The sequence below is a fragment of the Lipotes vexillifer genome, unplaced genomic scaffold, assembly GCF_000442215.2.
Source record: "Lipotes vexillifer unplaced genomic scaffold, Lipotes_vexillifer_v1.1 scaffold1012, whole genome shotgun sequence".
In the NCBI taxonomy this organism is placed as follows: Eukaryota; Metazoa; Chordata; class Mammalia; order Artiodactyla; family Lipotidae; genus Lipotes; species Lipotes vexillifer.
The window spans coordinates 128,237-147,364 of record NW_006775534.1 but is presented as its reverse complement, the minus strand read 5'-3'; the positions used below and the strand labels follow the sequence as shown (position 1 = coordinate 147,364).

Below are 19,128 nucleotides of genomic sequence, written 5' to 3'. Positions count from 1 at the left end.
TCTGTAAAATGGGGCTACCACTACTTGCCTGTGGAGGAAGTGTGAGGATTACGTGAAAAAAAAAAAAAAATAAGGCACACAAGAGGCACTTGGTAAATATTAGGTATTTCATCCTGACGCTGAGTTTATCTCTGCTGATCGTTAACAGACATTCTCTTCAGTATTTAGAACACAGCTGAAAGCAGCAAAGAAAAAGTTTTATTCTTTGATATAAAAGAAAACTTTAATGTGTATACAACATAGTTTTTTTTGTCCTTTTTTTTTTTAAAAAAAAGAAAATTGCAGAAATATAGACCCGGGTAGAAAAATACACTCAAGCAGCTGCTCAAGACAATTCATAACTCCTAAAATAATGAACAATAGCACACAAATCTCAGCATAAGCCTTTTTTTCCTTTAAAAAAAGTATTCACATTTACTTAAAAAACACACCTAGTTATTTGACAAGATATTCAATAACCAGCAATAACTTAATAAAAGAACATTTCCTTTGTGATAGTAAGTTAGCATAAGAGTTTTGGTTCTACAATACTTGTCATAGTAAAAAAAACAACACTTCTGACTCCTGGTGCCCAAAAATGCTCATACAGTTCATTGGAGCCCCAAAATTTGGGGGTCCTAGACCTCAAAGGGGGAGCATCTTTGGTCTTCCCTGTACTTAGGACCAAAAGAGACAGTGATCCTGGCATACAAATAACAAAAACAAAGGTGCAGGAGACCACAGCTACTCAGTAAAAGCTATTTATGCCCAATAAATAGTTTCCAAAAGAAAAATAATTTGCTTTTCACTGAATGAATTCAGGAGAAATGAACACATTGAGATACACTGTTTTCCACCTGTTATCAACCTGCCATCCATAAAGTCAGTTCTGCCACTACCAGCAGGGGGTGCCTGACCACAGGAGAAGCAGCCACATAGTTTCCCAAAAGGCAACCTACAAAAATATGTTTACCTGTATTTACATGAAAACTTCTTTGGGTGAAAGTTTAGTTTTCAAAGTACAAGTGTAACATTTTCTCCTCGACACTGGATTCAAGTAGAAAATACAGGTCATATAAAGTTTGATTGGCTGAAACATGAATAAACCTTTAAAATTACTAAATATGTGAATATTGCTAGAATACCAAAGGAAGTGACAATGAATTTAATCTGTGTTAGAAATCTTTACATTCCATGTGACTTGTAATTTAAAATCAAAGCTGACAGAACCCATACATCCAAATGACTGACCTTTTGAAGGCCTGTGTGAAGTGTTGGAAACAGTTCAAAAACTGCCCTCAGAGTCACAATCCATAGGAAAAGACTGGTTTTCACCTCAGAGTAAATGCTGGCTTTTGATCACAGATGGTACTGGTGAACTGTGCCTTCCACTCTCTTCCCCAAATCAAATTCACCCCAAAGGCTAAACAGGCCACCTCTGACGGCCTCACAAAACTGCCTGTCGGGCCGAGTCCACTGCTGCGGCCACCACGACCACTCCACGCTATGTGAGACAGGACTGCAAACGGTGCAACGTTCTGAAATTCACCCTCCACCGCCATGCTTGTTATTCCAGGTGTGGGTGCATTTGCTCTCGAAAACCAGCCTCCTCCTTCCTGCCACGTCGCATCTTCACAGCCTCTGGCCCGTCAGCAGAACCAGTGCAAGTCGGCAGGAAGCACAGTGAAAACAAGAATTCGACTATTTTAAAAAAGGAATTTTAAAGCTTCATTTTAAAAAGTATATTTTTAAAATTTAAAACTGAAGAGTATTTTCTGCACTTGGTCAGATCCTTTCTGCCACTTGACAAAGGTGCTAGACCCTCCCCCAGCCTCGTACAGCCGGTGCATGTGTGTGTATTTTACGTTCTCTGGAGAAATTCTACAAAAATACAATATTCTTTTCTCTCCATAAGTTGGAATAAAGAGCAGGGTTGTGGGGGAAAAGGGAGGGCTAAGTAAAAACAACAAAAAGGAGGCGTGCAGTATACAATTTTTTCTTATTTTAAGACTGGAATAAAACTTTAAGAAGAACTATTTCCCCTCGGGAAACTGTCCTGTCTGACGCCCGGCCCTACAGGGTGACTGCCGGCCCGTGCTCTTCCACCCCTCCGGGGGGCAGGGCCAGGCTGTGGCGGGGGTCGGACCGGAGGGAGCTGAGCAGCCTCTGGACACTGCCCTCCCGCCCAGGGCTGTGCAGGCCGGGCGCCAGGCCAGCGCCGTTGACCCGAGCGAGGCTGCCTGGTGGCGGCCTGGGTACCAGCCGGGGCTCCAGGACGCCCTCGAGGACCACGTCGGCCTCCTCGTCGCTCTCCATCTCGTCAGGGGGCAAGTTCTGCAGGACGTGGGCTGCAGGCAGGCTGTGGCGGCTGGCCGTGCTGTCCAAGGAGCGGCCGGAGCTGCCCAACGCACGGCTGCCACGCACCACATTGTTCCTCTGGTTGGCCGGCTTGACCGTGACGATGAGGTTGTGGCTGTTGGCAATCATCATGTCCGTGACCTGGTCCAGTGTCTTCCCGGCCACCTCAATCCCGTTCACCTCCAAGACCTCATCGTCCACGGCCAACAGCCCTGTGCTCTCGGCCAGGCCGCCAGGCACCATACGGGAGATGAAGATGCCGGGCACCTTCTCCAGCCCCTGCGGGGCCACGCGCACGCTCGTGCCGTCGCGGATGTAGAAGCCCAGCGGCTTCTGGCAGCCGTGCCGGTACAGCCTCACACGGCGGTGTGTCTCGGGGAGGATGTCCACGTCGATGATGGAGGACACGGGGCGGAAGTCATGGGGCAGGCCGATGTGCAGGTGTGTGCGCCGGCGAGGGCCGTCCTCCCGCAGGGCCAGGGGGCGCCGCCGCCTGGACAGTGAACCCACCCCGAAGCTGCAGCGCTCGGCCTCTTCTGGAAGAGCACAGAGGAGTCAGTCAGAGGAGAGACCCGCGGGCAACGGGGAAGCACAAGTCGAACAGCATCGAACACCCAGAGCCTGAGGCTGGCCGTCCAGGTAAGGCCTGGCCTCCTGCAGCTCCCTTCCCACCGCTTCTCTGACTTGTGGTGTGACCCCAGGGAAGTCTGAGGCAATGGGCAAGTCAAACCGTATAGAGAACTGACTGAAACACAAGCCTCCCACACATGCTCAGGAGATGAATGGTCGATTCATTTTGTCACACTTCAGTTTGGGGGAAAGTCTCAACCTCCTGGATGATATGCAAACACAGTGCAGTAACTTTATGGGTTGTTTTGCTGAGCCCACAGCAATCCTGGCCTCAGGTGAGCTGGCCCAACAATATTCACCAGGCAAGTGTTTGATGCCAAGTTCAAGCACAATCACCTCCTTAACATTAGCTCTCCAGGCAACCAACAGAATGGTTGAAAGGTTAAGAGAATTAACAATAGATGAAAGGTTTAAAAGTGCCTGACTGGATTCTGCAATGACAGTGCAGCGGGAAGCACCAGGAACGTCGCCCAACCTGGACCACAACTTCAGGAGCAGAATCTGTCTGATGTAACTAATTTGGAGCTTGAGAGTCTGCTGAAGGCTCAACTTCCAGGGGAAGAATTGGACGGTAATTGCAGTCAGTTTTGCTCAGTTTCAACTCTTAGCACAGTAGCAGCTGCCTAGCCCACCCCCCAGCACCCTGGGAGGCAGCTGTGCACTGTTCCTGGAGAGTATGTGGGCCAGGGTGGGCAAAAAGGACCCTGCTCTCCAAACATCAGGCATCTGTGCTCTGATTACGGACTGCTACTTCTGATCGCAAAGGTGTAGACAGAGGTAGGTGGCTATTGTACCTCCCTGCATTGTTGCAAGCCCCTCCCCTTCTACCTGAAGGAACGTCCAGGAGAGTTAAAGGACTGGCACCCTTTCTCTCCCTTCATTTTTCACCTTTTTTTCATTTTGGGAGCCAGACCTTAAAGTCTAGGACATTAAAAACAACTGCATATATGGGGAAAGTTAGAAGTGACTGTGCATGCTCAAGGAAAGACTCAGAAAGGACCTTAGAAGACCTTATGTTCACACCTTAATGTTGATACTCAGCAAAGAGCCTCCAACAATTAAAAAAAAAAACACCCCCCAAAAGAGTAACAAAAACTCAGCAAACCCTGGGGAAGGGGCAGAATCTGATTTCCAGAGCTACCATGTTATTAGATTAATCTCCAGTGTTCAACAACAAAAAAAAGTCACAAGACAGAGAAAGAAACGAGAGTGTGCCCAAAAGGAAAACAGTAATAGAAACTGGCCCTGAAACAACCTGATGGCAGATTTACTAGACAAAGACTTTAAAACAGGCCTAAGACACATGATCAAAAAAAAAAAAAAAAAAAAAAAAAAAAAAAGAGATGTGGGTAAAGTCAAGAAAACAATGTATTAACAAAATGGAGATATCCACAGACAGAAAACCTAAAAGGAACCTAAACAGAAATTTAGGAGATGAAAAGTACAATAATGGAAATTATTGAACAGGGGACTCAAAGGCAGATTTGAGCAGGCAGAAGAAGGAATCAGTGAACTTGAAGATAGGACAATAGAAATGATCATATCTGAGGAACAACAACAACAAAAGGTTAAAGGAAAGAGAACAGAGCGTAAACAATCACCGGGACACCATTAAGCAAACTGATACATGCCTTGTGAGAGTCTGAAAAGGAGAAGAGAAAGGGAAGAAATAGTGGCTGAAAACTCCCAGACTTGAGGAAGTGTGCAAATGCAAACATCCGAGCTCAACAATCTCTACGGAAGATGAAGTCAAAGAGGCACAAGATCACAAAATAAACTTAATAAAGACACAATATAGGGGGCAGAGTCAAGATGGTGGCATGAGAAGACGCCAAGCTAGCGTCTCCCCACAACTAGGGCTCCTGCCTGCCACTGATGGGGGACCCCGATGCCCAAGGAGACAAGAAGAATGCTCAAGTAAACCGGTAGGACACAGGGGGACTGATGGGGGAGAAGTGGAGGCCAGACAGGATGGGGCTCCTGAGGCCGGGGAGATCAGGAGAGGCGGGGGAGGGGCCCTGCGGCAGGAGCAGGAGAGGAGTGGAGGGCGAGTGCCCCGCCCACTCGGGCCCGGGGAGCCTGCTGAGCTCCCAGGTGAGGTCCCCTGCCCTCTGAGACCGGGGTGGGGGTCACACCTGGGCCCCTTCTGTTCCTTGAGCCTAAGCCCCACCCCGCACAGCCCCCAGGGCCTCTTCCAGCCCTGTGGGTCCTAAGCATAGGCCCCCCACCACCACCCAAACCTCGCTCTTGCTTAGGCCCCGCCCTCCACAGCCGAGGCCTTTCCCCCCCTTTTTTCCTCCTCTTTTTTACTGTTGTGGTACTGTTGTACCCTCTTGTTGTTGATCCATCTATATTTTTACTCATATTATTTCTAACATATGTTAGGTTCCTAGTCTAATTTTATTTTGGGCTTTGTTATTGTCCTCTTTTTTTTTTTTTTTGCCACCCCACACGGCTTGCAGGCTCTTGGTTCTGGAGCTGGGGGTCGGGCCAGAGCTACTGCAGTGGGAGCTCCAAGTCCGAACCACTGGACTGACAGAGAACCTCAGACCCCAGGGAATATTCATCGGAGTGAGGTCTCACGGAGTTCCTCATCTCAGCACCAAGACCCAGCCCCACCCAATAGCCTACAAACTCCAGTGTTGGAAGCCTCAGGCCAAACAACCAGTAAGAAAGGAACACAATCCCACTCATAAAACAACAACAACAACACAAAACATGAGACAGCAAAAAAATATTCCCAGATGAAGGAGCAAGGTAAAAACCTACAAGACCAAATAAATGAAGAGGAAATAGGCAATCTACCTGAAAAAGAATTCAGAGTAATGATAATAAAGATGATCCAGAATCTCAGAATTAGAATGGAGGCACAGATTGAGAAAATACAAGAAATGTTTAACAAAGATCTAGAAGAACTAAAGAGCAAACAAACAGAGATGAACAACACAATAACCGAAATGAAAAATGTACTAGAAGGAATCAATAATCGAATAACTGAGGCAGAAGAACAAATAAGTGAGCTGGAAGACAAAATGGTGGAAATAACTGCCAAGTAGCAGAATAAAGAAAAAAGAATGAAAAGAATTGAAGACAGTCTCAGAGACCTCTGGGACAGCACCAAACGCACCAACATTCGAGTTATAGGGGTCCCAGAACAAGAAGAGAAAAAGAAAAGATCTGAGAAAATATGTGAAGAGATGATAGTTGAAAACTTCCCTAACATGGGAAAGGAAATAGTCACCCAAGTCCAGAAAGCACAGAGAGCCTCATACAGGATAAATCCTAGGAAAAACACACCAAAGACACATACTAATCAAACTAACAAAAATTAAATTCAAAGAAAAAATATTAAAAGCAGCAAGGGGAAAACAAAAAATAACATACAAAGGAATAGCCATAAGGTTATAAGCTGATTTTTCAGCAGAACCTCTGCAGGCCAGAAGGGAGCGGCAGGATATACTTAAAGTGATGAAAGAGAAGAACCTACAACCAAGATTACTCTATGCAGCGACGATCTCATTCAGATTAGGTGGAGAAATCAAAACCTTTTCAAACAAGCAAAAGCGAAGAGGATTCAGCACCACCAAACCAGCTCTACAACAAATGCTAAAGAAACTTCTCTAGGGGGGAAACACAAGAGGAGAAAAATACCCACAAAAACAAACCCAAAACAATTAAAAGAATGGTAATAGGAACATACATATCGATAATAACCTTGAATGTAAATGGATTAGATGCCCCAACCAAAAGACACAGACTGGCTGAATGGATACAAAAACAAGACCCATATATATGCTGTATACAAGACACCCATTTCAGACCTAGGGACAGATACAGACTGAAAGTGAAGGGATGGAAAAAAGATATTCCATACAAATGGAAATCAAAAGAAAGCTGTGTAGCAATACTCGTATCAGATAAAATAGACTTTAAAATAAAAACTGTTATAAGAGATAAGGAGGGACGCTACATAATGATCAAAGGATCAATCCAAGAAGATATAACAATTATAAATGTTTATGCATCCAACACAGTAGCACCTCAATACATAAGGCAAATGTCAACAACCATGAAAGGAGAAATCGACAGTAACACAATAGTAGGGGACTTTAACATCCCACTTACACCAATGGACAGATCATCCAAAATGAAATAAGGAAACACAAGCTTTAAATGACACAACAGACGAGATGGACTTAACTGATTATTTATAGAACATTCCACCCAAAAGTGGCAGAATACACTTTCTTCTCAAGTGCAAATGGAACATTCTCCAGGATAGATCCCATCTTGGGTCACAAATCAAGCCTCGGAAAATTTTAAGGAAACTGAAATCATATCAAGCATCTTTTCTGACCACAACGCTATGAGATTGAAAATCACTTACAGGAAAAGAAACTGTAAAACAACACAAGTACATGGAGGCTAATCAGTGAGCTACTAAATAACCAAGAGATGATTGAAGAAATCAAAGAAGAAATTAAAAAGTACATAGAAACAAATGACAATGAAAACATGACGACCGCAAAATTATGGGACGCAGCAAAAGCAGTTCTAAGAGGGAAGTTTACAGCAATTCAGTCTCACCTCAACAAACAAGAAAAATCTCAAATAAACAATCTAATCCTACACTTAGAACAACTAGAGAAAGAAAATCAAAGATAACCCAAAATCAGTAGAGGCAAAGTAATCATAAAGATCAGAGCAGAAATAAGTGAAATAGAAATGAAGAAAACAATAACAAAGATCAATAAAACTAAAAGCTGGTTCTTTGAGAAGATGAACAAAATTGATAAACCCTTAGCCAGACTCATCAAGAAAAAAGGGAGAGGATACAAATCAATAAAATTAGAAATGAAAAAGGAGAAATCACAACTGACACTGCAGAAATACAAAGGATAATAAGAGACTACTACAAACAACTATACGCCAATAAAATGGACAACCTGGAAGAAATGGACAAATTCTTGGAAAGGTACAATATTCGAAGACTGAACAAGGAAGAATTAGAAAATATAAACAGACCTATCACAACTAATGAAATTGAAACTGTAATTAAAAATCTTCCAACAAACAAAAGTCCAGGACCAGACAGCTTCACAGGCGAATTCTCTCAAATACTTAGAGAAGAGCTAACACCGATCCTCCTCAAACTCTTCCAAAAAATTGCAGAGGGAGAAACACTCCCAAATTCGTTCTACGAAACCACCATCACCCTGATACCAAAACCAGAAAAAGATATCACAAAAAAATTATAGACCAATATCACTGATGAACATAGATGCAAAAAATCCTTAACCAAATACTAGCAAACAGAATCCAACAGCACATTAAAAGGATCATACACCATAATCAAGTGGGATTTATCTCAGGGATGCAAGGATTCTTCAATATATGCAAGTTGATCAATGTGATACACCATATGATCATCGCAGTAGATGCAGAAAAAGCTTTCAAAAAAATTCAACACCGATTTATGATTAAAAACTCGCCAGAAAACGGGCATAGAGGGAACCTACCTCAACATAATAAAGGCCATATATGACAAACCCACTGCAAGCATCATACTCAATGGTGAAAAACTGAAAGCATTGCCACTAAGATCAGGAATAAGGATGTCCACTCTCGCCACTCTTATTCCACAGCAATCAGAGAAGAAATAAAAGGAATACAAATTGGAAAAGGAGAAGTAAAACTCTCACTGTTTGCAGATGACATGATACTATACATAGAAAATCCTAAAGATGCCACCAGAAAACTACTAGAACTAATCAATCAATGAATTTGGTAAGGTTGCAGGATACAAAATTAACGCACAGAAGTCTCTGGCATACCTATACACCAACAACAAAAACTCAGAAAGAGAAATTAAAGAAACAATCCCATCTACTATTGCAACAAAAAGAATAAAATACTTAGGAATAAACCTGCCTAAGGAGGTAGAAGACTTGTACTCAGAAGACTATAAAACACTGATGAAAGAAATCAAAGATGACATAAACAGATGGAGAAATATGCCATGTTCTTGGATTGGAAGAATCAATATTGTGAAAATGACTGTACTACCCAAAGCAATCTACAGATTCAGTTCAATCACTATCAAACTACCAATGACATTCTTCACCATTGAATTAGAACAAAAAATTTTACAGTTTGTATGGAAACACAAAAGACCCCAAACAGCCAAAGCAATCTTGAGAAAGAAAAATGGAGTTGGAGCAATCAGGCTCCCCGACTTCAAACTATACCACAAAGCTACAGTAATCAAGACAGTATGGTACTGGCACAAAAACAGAACTATAGATCAATGGAACAGGATAGAAAGCCCAGAGATAAACCCATGCACATACGGTCACCTTATCTTTGATAAAGGAGGCAAGAATGAATACACAATGGAGAAAAGACCGCCTCTTCAATAAGTGGTGCTGGGAAAACTGGACAGCTACATGTAAAAGAATGAAATTAGAACACTCCCTAACACCATACACAAAAATAAACTCCAAATGGATTAAAGACTTAAATGTAAGATCAGACACTATAAAACTCTTACAGGAGAACATAGGAAAAACACTCTTTGACATAAACCACAGCAAGATCTTTTTTGACCCACCTCCTAGAGTAACGTAAATAAAAACAAAAGTAAACAAATGGGACTTAATGAAACTCAAAAGCTTTCGCACAGCAAGGGAAACCTTAAACAAGACGAAAAGACAACCCTCAGAATGGCAGAAAATATTTGCAAACGAAGCAACTGACAAAGGATTAATCTCTAAAATATACAAGCAGCTCATGCAGCTCAATAACAAAAAAACAAACAACCCAATCCAAAAACAGGCAGAAGACCTAAATAAACATTTCTCCAAGGAAGATATACAGATTGCCAACAAACACATGAAAGGGTGCTCAACATTATTAATCATTAGAGGAATGCAAATCAAAACTGCTATGAGGTATCACCTCACACCGGTCAGAACGGCCATCATCAAAAAGTCTTCAAACAACAAATGCTGGAGAGGGTGTGGAGAAAAGGGAACCCTCCTGCACTGTTGGTGGGAATGTAAATTGATACAGCCACTATGGAGAACAGTATGGAGATTCCTTAGAAAACTAAGAATAGAATTACCATATGACCCAGCAATCCCACTACTGGGCATATACCCTGAGAAAACCATAATTCAAAAGGGTCATGTACCACAGTGTTCATTGCAGCTCTATTTACAATAGCCAGGACATGGAAGCAACCTAAGTGTCCATCGACAGATGAATGGATGAAGAAGATGCGGCACATATACACAATGGAATATTACTCAGCCATAAAAAGGAACGAAACTGAGTTAGTTGTAGTGAGGTGGATGGACTCAGAGTCTGTCATACAGAGTGAAGTAAGTCAGAAAGAGAAAAACAAATACCGTATGGTAACGCATATATGGAATCTAAAAAAAAAGAAAAAGAAAAAGAAAAAAATGGTACCGATGAACCTCGCTGCAGGGCAGGAATAAGGATGTAGACGTAGAGAATGGACTTGAGGACACGGGGAGGGGGAAGGGTAAGCTGGGACGAAGTGAGAGAGTGGCATGGACATAAAAACACTACCAAGTGTAAAACAGATAGATAGCTAGTGGGAAGCAGCCGCATAGCACAGGGAGATCAGCTCGGTGCTCTGTGACCACCTAGAGGGGTGGGATAGGGAGGGTGGGAGGGAGGCTCCAGAGGGAGGGGATATGGGGACATGTGTATGCATATGGCTGATTTGCTTTGGTGTACAACAGAAAGTACACAGCACTGTGATGCAATTATACTCCAATAAAGATGTATCAAAAAAAAATACTAGACTCAATATAATCTTACACGCTCCAGGACACAGGGCAGGAGCAGTAATTTTAAAGGAGGTTGGGTCACACCCACCTGCTGATCTCAGAGCGCCCCCTGGAGTGGCAGGAGGCACCTGCAGCTCACCCTGGGGACACAGACGCTGGTGGCAGCCACCTTGGCGAACTCATCCTACCACATGGATACCCGTGCTGGAAAGTGCTGTTTTTGAATTCTCCCTATAGCTTATCAGCTTCAGGACCCAGCCCTGCCCCGCCCAGCAGCCTGTAGGCACCAGTACTGGGAGGCCTCAGGATAAGCGACTAGCCAGGCAGGGACACAGCCCGACCCCCACCAGCATGCAGGCTGCCTTAAGACCCCCCCCGAGCCCCCAGCCACTCCTGCAGACAGCCCCCTCCACCAGAGGGCCTAGGCCCTGGCACCACACCCTGGAACTAGATCCAAGACCCCCACAGCCCTGCCAGAGGGGGTCTTGGATCTAGCCAGAGCCTAGAGACTAGATCCACGGCCAGAGGCTGCAGGACCCAGCTCTGCCTACCAGTGGGTAAGTACCAGCCCCGGAACCCCCTGGGCCCCGGCCCCGACCAGCAGCAGGCAGACACCAGCCCCAGGACCACTGCAGCCAGAGACTCCAGGACCAAGCTTCACCCACCAGTGGGTGGTCGCTGGCCCTAGGATCACTTCAGCTTGCCTTTTCAGGTGTCAGGCGACGTGTCAGCAGGCTGGCAACAGTATTAGGATACCCCAGGATTCAGCCCCACCCACCAGTGGGATGACACCAGCTGTAGGACCCCCAAGGACCCTTCAGCCAGAGGCCTCGGGACCTGGCTCCACCAAGCAGTGAGCTGGAACTAGCCCATGGACCCCCCCAGTCCCCAGAATCACCCACCAGAAAGCCAACACCAGCTCTGAGATACCTTAGAATCCTCAGCTAGCTGCCCAGGGATACAGTGGGCCAGTACCAGCCTTGGGGTGCTGTAGAACCCACAGCCAGCCACGTCAGGAACAGGACCCACCACCAACAGGCCAACGCTAGATCCAGGAACCCCGGTTCCGCACCCATCTGTGCCAGAACCAGGCTCTGCCCAACGGTGAGCACTAGATCTGGGGCCACCCTGGGTTCTGCAGCCAGCCACCTTGTGACCTGGTCCTGCCAACCAGAGGCCAGCAGCCTCCGCACAGGTAGGGCCTGGCAAACAACCAGACGGGGCCAGCTGCACCTACCAGACTGCCCACAATAGTCATCCTGCCACAAGAGAAGGACCAACGCAGCCCTCATATAGCCCTAGAGCAAGCAGCTCTGGTGACCAGAGGGCAGTGTGCCGCAGGGAACATAGGACATCTCCTAAAAAAGACTACTTGTCTAAGATCAGGAAATGCAACCAACATATGAGATACACAGAAATAAAAACAGCAAATTAGGTAAAATGAGGCAACAGAGGAACATGTTCCAAATGAAAAAACCCAGAAGAACTAAGAGAAGTGGAGATAAGCAAAATCTACCCAATAAACAGTTCAAGGTAATGATCATACAGATAATCAGAGAACCTGGGATAAGAATGGATGAGCAGAGTAAAAAGTTAGAAGTTTTTAACAAAGTGTAAAAAAACAGAAAGAAGGACCAAAGACAAAGAATACGATATCTAAAATGAAAAATACACTAGAAGGAATCAATAGCAGATTAAATGATGCAGAAGAATGGATCAGCTAGCTGGAAGACAGAGTAGTGGAAACCACTGAAGCTGAACAGAAAAAAAGAATGAGGGCTTCCCTGGTGGCGCAGTGGTTGGGGGTCCGCCTGCCGATGCAGGGGGCACGGGTTCGTGCCCCGGTCCGGGAGGATCCCACGTGCCGCGGAGTGGCTGGGCCCGTGGGCCATGGCCGCTGGGCCTGCGCGTCCGGAGCCTGTGCTCCGCAGTGGGAGAGGCCACAACAGTGAGAGGCCTGCGTACTGCAAAAAAAAAAAGAATGAAAAGAAATGAAGACAGTTTAAGAGACCTCTGGGACAACATCAAGTATACTAGCTTTCTCATTATAGGGGTCCCAGAAAGAGAAGAGAGAGAGAAAGGGGCAGAGAACATATTTGAAGACATACTAGCTGAAAACTTCCCTAACCTAGGAAAGGAAACAGACATCCAGGTCCAGGAGGTAGAGAGTCCTAAGCAGGATCAATGCAAAGAGGACCACACCAAGATACATTGTAATTAAAATGGCAGAAATTAAGATAAAGAGAGAATATTAACTGCAGCAAGGGAAAAGCAACAAGTTACATACAAGGGAACTCCAGTAAGGCTATCAGCTGACTTTTCAGCAGAAACTCTGCAAACCAGAAGGGAGTGGCACCATATATTTAAGGCAATGAAAGGGAAAAACCTACAACGAAGAATACTCTATTTGGCAAGGCTCTCACTCAGATCTGATGGAGAGGTCAAAAGTTTTACAGCTAAGCAAATGCTAAAAAGAGTTCAGCACCATGAAACCAGCCTTACAAGAAATGAAAGGGAAAAACCTACAACGAAGAATACTCTATTTGGCAAGGCTCTCACTCAGATCTGATGGAGAGGTCAAAAGTTTTACAGCTAAGCAAATGCTAAAAAGAGTTCAGCACCATGAAACCAGCCTTACAAGAAACCTAAGCCTAGTGTATAAAATATAGGTCCTATAAAATATACACAACCAAGTCAGACTGATGTGGTTTGGTTGTCCTTCTAGTTCCAAATTTGGGCTAGGCTACTCTCAGTGAAATCTGATCCTCAGTATCATGAGATTTTTTTCCCATCTCATGGAAAATATCTCACCAGTGTATGCATATTATTTCCTGACTTCTTTGAGCCTTCTACATCTTCCTCATCAAAGTATAGCAGGATAACAAAACCAGAAGTGCGATCCTGGACAAGTTATAAAACCTCTCTAAGAATCAGATCTCTTTTTCATAACTTACAAAGAATAATAAGCTCCTCATGAGAAATTAGAGAGTATTGAGTGAAATATATGTAAAGCAGTTAGTAAAATGGCTGACACACAAAAAGCACTTGATAATTGTTTGCTATTATCTTTATTTCTCATAGAGTATTCTACCAATTTTCCCCCACCTCCTGTCCTCCCTGACCCTCAGGCAAACATTTTAGACCAACTCACTAGTCCATCTGAAACAATCTAAGGGGTCTGACAGAAGAGTAGACGCCAGAATAGTGTCTAGAAAACAGACCTCTAATTTTTGGCAACAAAGAACAAATTCTGTCTCATGCATTCTCATTGTAGGAGGTATCATCCCCAAAGCGGTGAAAATTGGTCTTCATGGAGGGGGGGCAAAAATATCTTAGATATTGCAATGGCTTATGGTCCTTCAAAGGGACCATATAAACAGATATACAGAATATCTAAGGTATTAAATTTTCATGGGGTGGGTGATTAAGAAAAAGATGTCTAAAAAGTTTTCTTTGAGGGATGATGATGAATAAAAGACTGAGACAAACTGCTCCATCTGTAGAGAACTATTCCTTGTTTGGGCACCAATATTCACAAGTGAATCATAATCACAGAGGTCAGAAGACATATAGTCCTAGAGTTAATTCATTATAGGCTTGATGTCTGCTTCATCTGTTTTTTACCTATCTTAGTCTATAACCCTGGGCCTTGACTACCTTGACCTTCTCTATCTAAGCAAATCCTTCTGCCCAGTTGGTTTCTACCCCTGTTTTTGGCCTTTACAGCCACAAAGGTATGGACAACTGAAAGTTGAGTGAATTCACGCTGCTGTGGGACCTGAGCCACTGGAGACCCTGTTCAGCTTCTGGCCAAGTACCTGGTGGCAGTGCTGTGATAATTCCTCATCAAGCCCCTACGAGCAGTCCAGACACTTGATCACCTGTTCTATATATTTTTTATTTAATGACTGTTGCTTTGCGGGGTTCTGTTACAAAGTAGTTCTGTTTCACAGATGCTTATTCACTTTTTGGGAGCCAAGAAGTCTAGAAACTTTTAGAGGGGGTATTAGAATTCCCATCAGTTATATAAATACAGGATTTAAGTCAGATTTATAAAAATCTGAAAGAGCAGAGTAATATTAGCTAGCTCTGTGCTACATTTTCGAATTTTAAACTTTAAAGGTCTCCTAACTTCTATAAGCTTATATTAATGCCTTTCCTTAAAATACAGATATTATCCACATTGGGGATGAAATATGAGTCTCAAGTATATGTAACTCACGCAAGCTCAGACAGCTAGTAATCAACACATACAGCCTAGATTCAGTTCAGCCTTGGCTTGTCTGAATCCGAAGGCATCCTGAATCTCGACAAACCCCAAAAAAAAAAAAAAAAAAAAAAAAAAGAAATGTTAAAGGGACTTCTTTAAGCAAAGAAGAAAAGGCCACACTGGAAACATGAAAACTATGAAAGGAAAAAGCTCATCAGTAAAAGCAAATATACAGTAAAGGTAGCAAACCTACCATGTACAAAGGTAGTAAGAAGGCTAAAAGACAAAAGTAGTAAATCACCTATATCTGCAATAAGTAGTTAAGGGATACAAAAACAAAATGTAAAATATAATGTCAAAACAGTTAATTGTGAGGGGAGGGGAGTAAAAATGCAGGGTTGTTTAAATGTGTTTGAAATTACGAGATAGCAACTTACCATCCCTCATGGTAACAACAAACCAAAAATCTATAATAGATACACACAAAAGAGAAGTTTCTAAACATAACACTAAAGATAGTCATCAAATCACAAGACACGAGAACAAAAGAAGAAAATATCAAAAAAGAACTACAAAACAACTCAAACAACTAAAATGGCAATAAGTATGTACCTATCAATAATTACTCTCAATGTAAATGGACTAAATGCTCCAATCAAAAGATACAGAATGGCTGTATATGGATACAAAAACAAGAGCCATATATATGCTGCCTACAAGGGACTCAATTCAGATCTAAAGAGACACACAGACTGAAAGTCAGGGGATGGACAAAAGTTATTCCATGCAAATGGAAGTGAAAATAAAGCCAGGATAACAATACTTACATCAGACAAAACAGACTTTAAAACAAAGACTGTAACAAGTAACAAAGGACATTACATATTGATCAAGGGATCACCCAAGAAAAAGATATAACAACTGTAGATATATATGTACCCAACAGAGCAGCACCTAAATACATAAAGCAAATATTAACAGACATAAAGGGAGAAATTGACAGTAGCACAATAACAGTGAGGGACTTGAACATCCCACTACCATCAACAAACAGATCATCCAGACAGAAAATCAATAAGGAAACTGGTCTTAAATGACACATTAGACCAGATGGACATATATATTCCATCCAAAAGCATCAGAATATACATTCTTTTCAAGTGCACATGGAACATTCTTCAGGATAGATCACATGCTGGGCCACAAAGTAAGTTTTGGTAAATTTAAGAAATCATATCAAGCATCTTTTCCAACCACAATGGCTATGAGACAAGAAAATCAACTACAAGAAAAAAAGTGCAAAAACCAAAACCATGTGGAGGCTAAACAGTATTCTACTAAACAACAAATGGATCACTGAAAAAAAGAAGAAATTTAAAAATATCGAGACAGATAGAGACGAAAAAACAACGACCCAAAAATCTATGGGACGTGGCAAACACAGGTCTAAGAGGGAAGTTTACAGTGATACAAGCCTACCTAAGGAAACAAGAAAAATCTCAAACAAACAGCCTAACCTTACATCTAAAGGAACTAGAAAAAGAACAAACAAAACCCAAAGTTAGTAGAAGCAAAGAAATAATAAAGATCAGAAGAAATAAGCGAAATAGAGACTTAAAAAAAATAGAAAAGATCAATCAAACTAGGAGCTGCTTCTCTGAAAAGATAAGCAGAATTGGTAAAACCTTTAGCAAGACTCATCAGGAAAAAGAGAGGACCCAAATCAATGATATCAGAAATGAAAAAGAAGTTACAACTGACACCAGAGAAAAACAAAGGATCATAAAGAGATTACTATGAACAGCTGTATGCAAAGAAAATGGACAGCCAAGAATAAATGGACAAATTCCTAGAAGTGTACAATCTGCAAAGACTGAACCAGGAAGAAACAGAAAATATGAACAGACCAATTACCAGTAATGAAATTGTTGGAGGTTTTTTGATTACTAATTCAAACAAAAGCCCAGGACCAGATGGCTTCACAGGTGAATTCTACCAAACCTTTAGAGAAGAGTTATCATTCTCAAACTGTTCCAAAAAATTGCAGAGGAAGGAACACTTTCAAATTTGTCCTATAAGGGCAGCATCACCCTGATACCAAAATCAAAACCAGACAGAGCTATCAAACAAAAAAGAAATTTATAGGCCAATATAACTGATGAACATAGACACAAAAATTCTCAACAAATTATTAGCAAACCAAATCCAACAATATATTAAAAGGATCATACACCATGATTAAATGGGATACATAGGATGGTTCAACACCCACAAATCAATCAATGTGATATACCACTTTCACAAATTGAAGAATAAAAATCATATGATCGTCTCAATAGATACAGAAAAAGCTTTTGACAAAATTCAACAGCCATTTATGATAAAAACTCTCTACAGTGGGTATAAAGAGAACCTACCTCAACGTAAGCAAGGTCATGTAGGATAAGCCCACAGCTAACATCATACTCAACGGTGAAAAGCTCAAAGCATTTTCACTAAGATCAGGAGCAAGGCACCATTGCCAATTCTCACCGCTTATATTTAGCACAGTACTGGATGTCCTGCCCACATCAATCAGACCAGAAAAAGGAAGAAAAGGAATCCAAATTGGAGAAGAAATAAAACTGTCACTACTTACAGATGACACGATACTACACATAGAAAATCCTAAAGATGCCACCAAAAGACTACTAGAGCTCATCAACTAATTCAGTAAAGGTGTAGGATACAAAGTTAATATACAGAAATCTGTTGCATGTCTATACACTAACAATGAACTATCAGAAAGAGAAGTTAAGCAAACAATCCCATTTATAATCATATGAAAAAAGAATAAATTACATAGGAATAAATCTAACTAAGGAGGTAAAAGACCTGTGCTTGGAAAATTAGAAGACACTAATGAAAGAAATTGAAGATGACACAAACAGAAGGAAAGATATACTGTGTTATGGATTAGATTAATATTATTAAAATGACCATACTGCTCAAGGCAATCTACAGATTTAATGCAATCCCTATCAAAATACCCATGAGACTTTTCACAGAACTAGAACAAATAATTTAAAACTATATATGGAGGAACTTCCCCGGTGGTCCAGTGGGTAAGACTCTGCACTCCCAATGCAGGGGGCCTGGGTTTGATCCTTGGTCAGGGAACTAGATCCCGCATGCCTGCCGCAACTAAGATCCTGCCTGCCACGACTAAGGATCCCACGTGCCGCAACTAAGACCTGGTGCAGCCAAATACATATGTATGTATGTGTATTTGTGTGTGTGTGTGTGTGTGTGTGTGTGTGTGTATAAACACGGAAGACCCTGAACAGCCAAAACAATCTTGAGGAAGAACAGAGCTGGAGGAATCAGGCTCCCTGACTTCAGACTATTATAAGCTACAGTCATCAAAACAGTATGGTAGTGGCACAAAAACAGACACATAGAGCAATGAAACAGAATAAAAAGCTCAGAAATAAACCCATACACTTATGGTCAATTAATCTATAACAAAGGAGGCAAGAATACACAATGGGGAAAAGACAGTCTTTTCAGTAAGTGGTGCTGGGAAAGCTGGACAGCTACACGTGTAAAAGAACGAAAGTAGAATATTTTCTCACACTATATAAAAAAATAAACTCAAAATGGGTTAAAGACCCAGATGTAAGACCAGAAACCATAAAAATCTTGGAAGAAAACATAGGTAGAACACTCCTTGACATAAACTGTAGCAATAATTTTTTGGATCTGTCCCCTAAGGCAAAGGAAAGAAAAGCAAAAAACAAAGAAATGGGACATCATTAAACTACAAGGGTTTTGCACAGCAAAGAAAACCACTGACAAAATAAAAAGACAGCCTACTGAACAGGAGAAAATATTTGCAAATGATATGATGTTTATATATTTTGGTTAATATCCAAAATATATAAACAGCTCATACAACTCAATAAAAAACAACCTTTTAAAAAATGGGCATTAGGGCTTCCCTGGTGGCGCTGTGGTTGAGAGTCCGCCTGCCAGTGCAGGGGACACGGGTTCGCGCCCCGGTCTGGGAAGATCCCACATGCTGCAGAGTGGCTGGGCCCGTGAGCCATGGCCGCTGAGCCTGCGCGTCCGGAGCCTGTGCTCCGCAACGGGAGA

At 42.4% G+C, this 19,128-nt stretch overlaps 1 protein-coding gene across 1 annotated transcript in view; it reads right to left on the bottom strand.

Moving 5' to 3' along the window:
- Nucleotides 1-2,052: 2,052 nt before the first annotated feature.
- PARD6G (par-6 family cell polarity regulator gamma) overlaps nucleotides 2,053-19,128 on the bottom strand; it is a 108,442-nt gene continuing 91,366 nt past the window's right edge. The window contains exon 3 of the mRNA XM_007449954.1: nucleotides 2,053-2,873. Within this exon, the coding sequence (XP_007450016.1) occupies nucleotides 2,053-2,873 (821 nt within the window). The remainder of the gene's footprint in view (nucleotides 2,874-19,128) is intronic.